The following is a 9,260-nucleotide window of genomic DNA, read 5'->3' as shown; positions in this document are numbered from 1 at the left end:
CCTTGCTCCTGTATTTGACCGCCACTGTATTTGACTAGGGGCGCACAGTGTAGGAGATCATGAAGCTGTGGACTGGAGCCTCTGGAAACTCATGGTCGCCCCCCCTCAGCTGGCATCTCTGCCCTTCCCAGCGCCGGACCCACCCACACCTGCCTGTCTTTTAGGCAGAGGCGGCCCCCACCTGTCCCCGAGGGCCTGATCGCGGGCTGCTCAGAGCCACACCTGCCCAGGAAAAGGAGGAAACATCCGATTGATTTCGCAACTTTAATGGAACACAGATACCCAAAACACGACAGCACGAGGAAAGCACACAATGAAAGCAGGAAGGGCATAGAGTGCGTCATCTTGCATGCCATCTTCCATGGACAGGGAGAAGCGGGCCTAGAGTGCTCTGTCAGGGACCGGGCAGCGGAGGCACTCTGGCTCGGCGGGGGACTGCCACAGCTCTTCAGGGCTGCCTGGAACCAGGAGACACAAAAGCCGGAGTAGAGGTGTCAATGCATGTGAGGGACAGCAAGGACAGACTGAGTGTCTTGTCAGACTCTCCTCGTTCCCCCAGGACACCCCAGGCCTACCCCTGACACCTCCCAGCCCGTCCCCACCCCAGCCTCCAGAGTCCCGTGTAATGACCTCCAATCTTACTGAATCCAGGAGAAGAAGCTGGCACTGGTTCTGGCAGCGTTTCTGGTCCGGATGGTGGAGCTGGTGCTGGGGCCATCAAGCATGCTGGCGCTGGCCGCGCCATTGGTGCCACTGCTGACACCAGCCCTCCAGGTACCTCTCCTGTTGGCACGGTTGCTATTCAGAATGTACTGATGGTATCTGGCCCAGAAAGCGAAGGGGATCCTGGACCAGGCGTCGCCAAAATCTCCGTCCTCATCCCAGGTCAGGAGCTCCACCTGGATATCATCCCAGCTCCACCGTCCAATCAGAGCTTCCTCCCCGATGTTCATCTGGGCCCTCATCTGGGCCCTGGCATGCTCCTCGGCCATATCCACATCCATCGTCTTGAAAGCATCATCCACAGCCTCCAAGAAATGAGCCCTCCATTCCCGGGGGTCTCGGTTCTGATACTGCGATGGAAGCACAGCAACCGTGTGAACACTTAACCCCCACCTCGCTCAGCACCCACTTCCCGCCTTTCACTCACTTAAGCCCTTTGTGAAATCATCTTAAAGACCCATACGACTGAAATTGGGCCCCCGTCATTCCATGCCAGACCTGGGATTTCACCCTGTCCACTCCCTACAGTCTGTGAACTGGTATCAGTGACTTGGGAACCTTGCTGGGCCTTGGCGCCCTCACTGGACAAACGGCGTCAGGAGGCCGGGACCAAGACACAAACCAGGTATGGGAAGGTGCAGCCAGAACACAGGCTCTGCCTTACCTGGGCGATGAATCTCAGCACCCTCATCTTGCTGGTCTCATGGCAGGCGCGCAGACCCCAGAGGAACTCATACTCGGGTGGGCTGCTACTGGGGACCTTCTTGTATTCCAGGTACCTGCGTGAGAGAGGACAACAAACCTCTGCTCCCAGACAGGCACACCTGTGGCTGGCTGCTCCAGTGGCTCCCAGGTAGTCCCTTCCCAGCCCAGAGGCTGCAGCTCAGCTGCTGCAGGAGGCCTGCCCTGGCCCCGCAGCTCCTGCCCCGCCTTCCACACCGGCTCCCAGGGTTTCTGCCTCCTAAATGGAGGGGCTCACACCCCTAGGCCACTGGTCCTGCCCAGTAGCCATGGGGAGGTGCAGGGGGCACGTGTAGGGTACTTGCTCAGAGGAAGGCCACGAGTTTTGTGCCCCTTGTCACAATAACCCAGATTCCTGTTGGGTCTGGTGTAAGCAGGAGCCATTTCTTCAGGCTCCATACTCTGAGCACAACCCACCATGGGGCTTGTCCGCGACCTGACTGAACCCTGGGAGAATCCATCCTAGAAAACGACTGTATGGGAAGAAACAGTCAACCAAGAGTAGGGGGCTCCACACATACTCCCAAACATCTGTGAACGTGTGTTTGCGGGGTGGCAGGGGTGGGGGTGGGTGGGTGAACATGCACACAGGGCCTTTGTGAGGGCAAAAGAGATCTCCAAGCACTGATGATGGGGTGAGCCTGGGCTAGAAAACCAGCAGGGCCAGGCTCCAGGCCCAGATGGGCCTTATTCCAGTCAGGGCCATGATCAGGTTTCCACTCTCTGAGTCCCAGGCCCCCGAGATGTAAAGCCAGGACACGGCCTACAGGGCAGGTGTTGAAGGAGGTGGGGGCTGTACCGTCCCACCCGGTGTTTACAGACCGCAAGTGCTCCCTTTCCCCAGGCCTCCCTGGAATTGTCCCCTCGCCCCCCACATTCGCATCCTCCCACCCCACACTCACACCAGACACCCATCCCTCTGGTGTTAAGACATGGGCCGGGGGATGACTTCCTCAGCCAGAGCAGCACACGAGGAAGGCTTGAGTGGGAGGCAAAGATACTCACTTCTGCTTCACAAAGTCCTCTGTAATGAGTTTCCTCAGATCGCCAAGGAATGGGTGCCTCACCCTGAGGGCAAGGAAAGGAACGCATGAGTGGCAGTGCCTGGGTTGGGCAGGAGCGCTCCCAGCAGGACTGAGGGCCTCCTAGCCTGTGAGGCGTCCTCATGGACACCTGGGCTGGCAGCTGAGGCCAGGCAGCCACTTGTCAGCAGGGCCCCAGGGAGGGGCTGGATGGAGCCCCCAGGTCCGATGGTGTCTCTGAGGTCTCGTGTGGGAACAGAGAGGGCACACGGGGCAGGAGAGGGCTCGGGGTTCAGGACCATTTCCCCATGCACCCTGGTGGACCCTTGACGCTCTCCCTAGTCCAGGATGCCATGCGCCACAGAGACCGCTAGGCCACTGCAATCCTGGGGCCTCCTGTGCCCAAGGACACACTGAGGAGTGGGAGCCACGAGACCCCAATCATACCCGGGGCGCAGTCCCATCTTGCGGAGTGCCTCCCAGAGGACAGCTGTGAGAAGAGATGAGGTACAAGAGTTTAGCAGACGGAGGGAGGTGAGACGATGGGCAACCCCCCAGCTGCCTGTCCAGGCACTCACCCTCGCTGGCGCGGTTGCCATTCATGAAGATGACACCCAGAATCACCAAGAGGAGACTCAGCCTGGGAGTGTCCTTGGTCCTGAAGGCGTAGAAAGAGGGATCCTGTCCAGCAGCCATTTGCCCAGGTGACCACAGCCGGCTCACCCAACTAGCCTCTCCCACACTGCTGGGCCACAGGGCAGTTCCTCCCACTCTGTATGGCTTGCTACAGCTGGTCCAGACAATTCCTTCCTCGGCCTGAGACTGAGGCCCTTCATCCATCAAATGTGGATGCTAACACCTCTTCCCAGGTCTCTGTCGAGGATGGGGTTAGGTGGGGAGCAGACGATTGGCAACCCTGAGTCCAGAGGTACACCCTGACCTTCCCTGCCCTTTGCCCACTCCATCTGGAGCACAACTCCACTGGAGACCCCCGCCCCCCACTCTCCCCTTTCCCTGCCCCCTGCCCGAGGCCCACTCTGCCAAGCCCTGGCCGGGACCTTAGCAGAGAGAGGCAATCAAGAAGCTTGCTTGCCAAAAAAAAAAAAAGAGAGAGAAGAAGGAGCTTGCTTTCCTAGGAAGACAGGGGCCGGGAAGGGTGGGCAGGGCTGAAACCTGGAGAGCCGCAAAGCCTCGCCCCAGGCTACTTGCCCCTGCCTGCTCTTAGCTGCTCAGCACTGCTAACTCTGGGTGGGAGCCATGCTAGGCCCCCCAACCCTACTTTCCCGTTTCTCGAGAGGAGGGGGCAAGCACCACCAAGGAAGACCACCGGCCTCCTGTGCGTTCTCACTTTCCCAGGAGGCGGGCTGACGAATCCCGTGTGCAGACGAGAATGTACAGGTGCTCTTCCTTGTCAATTTCCTTCAGGTGGATCCCGAACTTCTACAGTGGGGAGAAAACAGAATGTGAGATCAAACATCCATGCTGGGTGTCCTGCAGGCGGTCATTCAATTCCCTGTTAGAACTCTTTCTTGGCGGGGAACCCCAAGCCCTGGGGGAGGAGGGAAAGGAGAGGCCATGGAGGAAGTGCCCTGTGGGAGCACCGACACTGGCTGAGACAACGGGAGTCACCTCAGGAGACCACAGGCGCTCAGAGAGCACGAGCGGGAGGAAGGAGGGGGAGGAGGCTCGCAGAGGAAGCTCCCAGGTGCAGAGGCCAGGGAGGGCTTCCCTCCAGAGCACGCAGTCCGGCCCCTGGGCCTTGAGGGGATGCAGACGGGGGGAGGCGGGCAAGGGTTCCCTGCTGCTCCTGCTCCACAGAGCTGCCCCCGGCCCCGCACCCACCTTTTCCAGAGTGTACGTTGCTCGTTCAATGATCTCAGGGAAGTGTTCGTCATACTCTCGGATGACATCCTTCAGCATGTCTGCAGGAGGGGTGGGCAAAGCACCAGGGCTGAGCAGCAGCCACAGAGCTACAGCCTTTCCGTCAGCCCTGCTGAGGGGAGCACACTCAGGACCCCACACCGTGCCAATGGAGCCATCGGCCAGGCCTGATCTGTGTGTGTGTGGTGGGGAGAGGGCATCTGGTGGGAGGCCCACAGGGCAGGGTGGCGGGAGCGGGGAAGGACAGAGTTCAGGGAGGGGGCAGAGGCCACCCACCTGAGCGCTTGATGGGGATCTTCTTGTAGTCTTTAATCATCAGATATTTCACCAACTTATTTGCCTGGAGAAGGAAGAGCGCACGGGGAGATCAAGGCGTGGGTGACCTCAAAGAACTGGCCCGCAAGGGAAGATAGGAGGGAGATAGGGGGAAGGGCAGGCTTCCTTCTTACCCTCTCTTGCAGAAGGGTCACATTGCGGGGTGGCAAGCACAGCACGTGCCTTGAGGGTACCTGGGACCTCAGGGCCATGGGGGGCCGAGGGGCCATCTGAGGCCGCGCGGTCGTCAGCAGGGGCTGCGATGCCCTCCAGGTCGGTGGGACCACAGGAGGCTCTCTCTCCTCCTCGCTGCTCTCATATTCGTCATCCAGGTGCTTGGACTGTACCATTAGACAGAGGAAAGACTCAGGGCGACCAGGCTCCCTGTGCAAAAGCGCCTGGCACACATCTTAGCCAGAGCAGGTACTTGGAAATAAGGGTTGTAGATGACACGCGGATGACACGTGCCCAGTGCTTACTGAGTGCCAGGCACTGAGCCAACCGCTTCTCCCTCCAGGCCCGAGGGTAGGGACTACGTGGAGTAAAAACATGCTGGTAAACTTGGCTTGGAGAAACACGTACGAGCTGAGAGAAGAGGGAGGGGGAAGAAGAGGGAGAGGAAGGGAGGGGAGGAGGCAGAGAGCTGAGAGGGCAGAGAAAGCAGGGGAGCAAGGAGGGTGGGAGACAGCAGGGAGGTCTCACCTTCTTTGTCCTCTTGCCGCCCATTCTGGCCCAGGGCTCCGCACTCTGCTGAGAAGTGGCAGCTGCACTCTCAGGCTCAGGGATGCTCGTGGCCATCTTGGCCTTGGCGGCAGCTGCTGCCACAACATTCTGAGGCTCCACCCAGCGAGTCTTGGCGAGAGCCTTCCCGGACTTGGTCGTCTTCGGCCGGGTGGCCGCCCCCTCCCCGGTAGAGGCTGCCTGAGTGCCCCTGGAGGCAACACTGGGGCCCTCTGTGGCAGCCTCTTGGGCCGGGGCAGGTCTCTTGGGGCGTGGGAAGGCCATGCCACTGACACCTGCCGGCTGGCTGAAATCAAAGGCGTCGTTCTGACCCAGGAAGGCTGTCTTGGGCCGGGTGGCATCCATCTCACTTGCACGCGAGGCCTGGGGGAAAGCACAGGCCGTACTAGGGCCCTCGGCTGCAGCTTCCTGGGCCTGGGAGGATGTCTGCGGCTGTGGAGACCTTGCTGGAGCCCCAGGGGCAGCCATCTCGCTATTGACTAGCATCTGGGAGCTGTGCGGAGAAGCGATGCTTGTCTCAGGGGTGGCTGCCGGAGCCTGGGCAGCAGATGTCATGGGCTGAGTATCGCCTCCTGATGCCTGGTGTGTGGCCACCGGGTGGTGGTTAGTGACCACCTGATTGTAGGTGGCACGGGCAGCAGTGGCAGCGGCCCGAGCAGCTTGGTTAGAGGCGGCGGCCCGGGCTACGTTGGCAGCACGGGCAGCCGTCTCATTGGCAAGTGTTTCTGGATCCATCCGAAATGCCTCCAGCAGAGTTCTGGCCAGCACAGGGTTTTCCAGTTCCCAGGGCTCATTCTGCAAGACCAGGGAGGGGAAGGGAGGGCAGGGCAGAGCAGGGGAGGAGAGGGGAGGGGAGGGCAGGGCAGGGCATGGCAGGGGAGGGGAAGGCAGATAGCTCTACACAGATAGCTCCCCCTGTGTTGGCCAGCCTCCGACCAGCACCCCGCCTCCCCCACCCCCCACCCCCCACCCCGGCTTCTCCCAGTAGGAGAGGGAAGGTTTGGGTAAGCTGGGCAGTCCTTCCCCCTTCAGCCCCAGCCCTCATCGGCCCCCTCCTCCCACCCTCCCTGACGTCACAACAGAGAAGGCCCAGGGCTAGCAGGTGGCCGAGGAGGGCCCTCACCGCTAAGATGCGAAAGCCTGGACCCAAGCTCCCAAAGGCTCTGAGGATGCGGATGTCAAAGCTGGTGAGGGCGCCGTAGCCTCCGAAAGCACCAAATTCTTCATAGTCGTTGCCTTCAACCATGTCTTCCTCCCCGACTTCATCACTACCCTCGTCCATGTCTTCAACGTTGTACCCTTCAGATTCCTTGCGGTAGCTTCCCTCTGCCATGCTGGGGGTCCCAAGGAGAAGAGAGCTCAGCCTGAGAGGGATGAGGAGGCCTCTTCAGGGGGAGGGGGCGGGATCCAGCAGGAGGCGGGATCTCTCAGGAGGTGGAGGGCTGCAGTCACCGGGTTCCCAGGCAGTGTAAGGTTGGGGCGGGGGTGAGGGCTGCTGGGGTAGATTCCCTCAGAGACAGAACCCTAGGAGGACAGAGGAGGTCGGAGGAGACCCTGCACTGAAAGGGGAGTTTAGGTCACACAGGCTCCCCAGACCAACGGCTGGATTGGAACAAGGGGTGGACTCGTGGGCTTGGGTCCAGAGAGTCCCATAAGAGATGCTTTGAGAGAGGGGAAATAAAGCACCTCGATTTAATGGCTGGAGCAGGGGGCCAGGATGCTGGGGAGGAGAAGACTTGAGAAGGCTCAGACAACGGGGACCGCTGGAAGCTCTGGGAAAAGGAATCCCAGGGACCCGCTAAGTCGCAGTGGAGGGGATTCAGCTGATTCAGGTCTAGGCTGGGCTCATACAGGAGCGCTCAAGATGGATGGAGTGGGGGGCGCGGGGGGGGGGGGGTCCTCGGTCTAGGTGAGGCTCGAACTGGAAGCGCTGGAGGTCTCAAAGGCCAGGATCGCATCTCGGGGAAGGGAGCAAAGCGGTCAGTTGGGTTACACCGATCTCAGAATGGTTGGAGTGGGGGTGGGGCCTCCGCGCTAAGGCAGCTCAGCACGGAGCACACGCGTCTGTTAAAGGTGTTCAGATGGTGGGCTCCGGTGTTAAGCAGGGCTCGAATCGGGGAGCCTGGGTCTGGTGGCCGCGGTGGGGGGCGGCTCCTTTGTTGACCACGGGTCTAATGGGATTCAAGTTCTGCGTGCTTGGGCTTTGTTCACATCCGGGGGCGGGAGTGGGGTGGGGAGGAAGGGCACAGCGTACCCGGTTCCACTTGCCCTCTCCCGGTCCTGTCTGGGGCTGGATCCTTACCTTCCCTGGGGCTCCAATGGCGTCCGTCCTCAGCACCAGGAACCCCGCAGCCGCGCCCTCGCCTACTGCTGCCAGCACAGCAGCTCCCACCACCCCGCCCCTTTTCTCCCCGCACCCCCCACCCCCCGCGGCTGGGCAGCCTGCGCATGCGCGGACCCCTCCAGCCGGCCCGCTCTCCCAACAAAAGCCTTTTCCACCAGGTTCCCTGTGCGCATGCGGTTCCGCCAGTGGGTGGGCGGGGTGGGTTGGGGGCGTTTTCTCCCTCCCGCCAGATTCCCCTCACCGTCAACCCCTCCGCCCCCGCGACACCGACCGGGGACGCGGGCACGCACGCCCTGTATTGCGGCTCCAACTCATCCATCATATACCCTCAGTCTCCCCACTTTCGCACAGTGCTTCTCAGCCCTGCCCTCCCCCTTGCCTCTAAGCTCCTCCGCTGTGGTCTGGAATACACTGAGCCCTGCTTCCCCAGCATGAGTGACCCCTAGGTCACCAGTACAGAGGTCTCTAGCCCGGTCGGTAACTGCAACAGGAGAAATGGAAATGGCGAGAGGACAGCAGTTCCCTGTGTGTTCTCCTCCACTGCCCATCTCTGGGGCCCCCAGACACACTGGGAACATCTGCTTCCCCAGCCACTCTAAGGGAAGCTTGTGTGTGCTGGGCATCATCCTCCTCTCACAGCAGCCCTGGGAGGTGGATGTCAGAATCCCCATTTTACAGATCAGGAAGCTGAGGCACAGACAGACGCATTGCCGTGAACTCACTCGACAAGGCCACAGAGCCAGTGAGGTGACAATGCAGTATTTGGGCTCGGGTCTTCCTGACTCCAAAACCCGTGTTCCATTAGCACTGGCCCCGGGGACCGAGGCACCCTCCCCTCTTCAGTTTGAGCAGCAGATCCACTCCACTTCCCCTGCCCTGTCAACATCTGTCCCCACAAACCGGGTTTCTGTTCTCTGAGACCTAAGCTCATGCTCTGCATCCCAGGGGGAACAGGTAGGGGGCCCCAGGCCCACCCCTTGCCTGCTCTATGTGGGTCCATCCAGGTGTGCGAATTGCTCCTTGGGGTCCACTCCCTGCCCTGACTGTCAGGCCCCTTCGCTGTGAGTGGCACAAATGGGCTGTCCCTGAGGCCTTCCTGGTGCCCGCTGGAGCGGCCAGGACAATCAGGCACTTGTGTGTCTGAGTCATGGCAAGCCCTGATTCAGAGTAAATGTTTGGCTTGGTTCCTTCCACGGCTGGGGCCTGGGACAGCTGTGGTCTTGTGGATAGAAGCTCTCCGCTGGACTTCCAAGTTCCAGGGACGGAGTGCTGGCTCAGTCTGTCCCTAGTTGTCTGCGCCCACTTGGGTCACTGGACATCCCTGAGCCTGGTTTCTCAATATGCAAAATGGGAAGCAAAAGGAGAACTTACTGGTGTCCCACCCAAGGGCGCACATGCTCCACAATGACTGAAGAAAATGCTATGCTCCCATTTCAAATTGCACCTCTTTATTTTTTTAAACAAACAAACATAGTGGACTTTTATATTTGTTT

General features: G+C 60.4%; 1 protein-coding gene and 1 non-coding gene across 4 annotated transcripts; both read right to left on the bottom strand.

Moving 5' to 3' along the window:
* Positions 1–250: 250 nt before the first annotated feature.
* On the bottom strand, positions 251–7,834 carry LOC110133051 (melanoma-associated antigen D4). Of its 3 annotated transcripts, none has more exons than XM_020886764.2 (13): positions 7,726–7,834; positions 6,547–6,757; positions 5,385–6,218; positions 4,817–5,023; positions 4,644–4,707; positions 4,329–4,408; positions 3,835–3,926; positions 3,065–3,144; positions 2,934–2,976; positions 2,470–2,532; positions 1,388–1,502; positions 631–1,073; positions 251–458 (listed from the first exon to the last, which is right to left on the bottom strand). In XM_020886764.2, exons 2-12 carry the CDS (start codon positions 6,754–6,756, stop codon positions 639–641), a joined length of 2,223 nt encoding a protein of 740 aa, XP_020742423.1. In that variant the 5' UTR covers position 6,757; positions 7,726–7,834; the 3' UTR covers positions 251–458; positions 631–638. The 3 variants fall into 3 exon arrangements, with proteins under 3 accessions (XP_020742423.1, XP_020742421.1, XP_020742422.1); XM_020886762.2 differs by having other exon boundaries at positions 643–1,073; XM_020886763.2 differs by having other exon boundaries at positions 643–1,073; positions 6,547–6,787; positions 7,726–7,825.
* On the bottom strand, positions 1,753–1,879 carry LOC139034017 (small nucleolar RNA SNORA11). Its single transcript, XR_011486483.1, has one exon. It is a non-coding gene; the product is annotated as a small nucleolar RNA SNORA11 (small nucleolar RNA).
* Positions 7,835–9,260: the final 1,426 nt, after the last annotated feature.

This window comes from Odocoileus virginianus, unplaced genomic scaffold (genome assembly GCF_023699985.2).
Source record: "Odocoileus virginianus isolate 20LAN1187 ecotype Illinois unplaced genomic scaffold, Ovbor_1.2 Unplaced_Contig_18, whole genome shotgun sequence".
In the NCBI taxonomy this organism is placed as follows: domain Eukaryota; kingdom Metazoa; phylum Chordata; class Mammalia; order Artiodactyla; family Cervidae; genus Odocoileus; species Odocoileus virginianus.
The sequence above is the reverse complement of the archived record's forward strand: the minus strand, read 5'-3'. Positions and strand labels throughout refer to the sequence as shown.

What these genes read in the sequence shown, in the direction of transcription:
- LOC110133051 (XM_020886762.2), bottom strand. Translation starts at nt 6,756, where the DNA reads ATGGCAGAGGGAAGCTACCGCAAGGAATCTGAAGGGTACAACGTTGAA. An exon ending in CAACGTACACTCTGGAAAAG is followed by an intron (nt 3,927 to 4,328) that starts GTGGGTGCGGGG and finishes TCCCCACTGTAG; the next exon opens with AAGTTCGGGATCCACCTGAA. An exon ending in GAGGACTTTGTGAAGCAGAA is followed by an intron (nt 1,503 to 2,469) that starts GTGAGTATCTTT and finishes TCTCTCACGCAG; the next exon opens with GTACCTGGAATACAAGAAGG.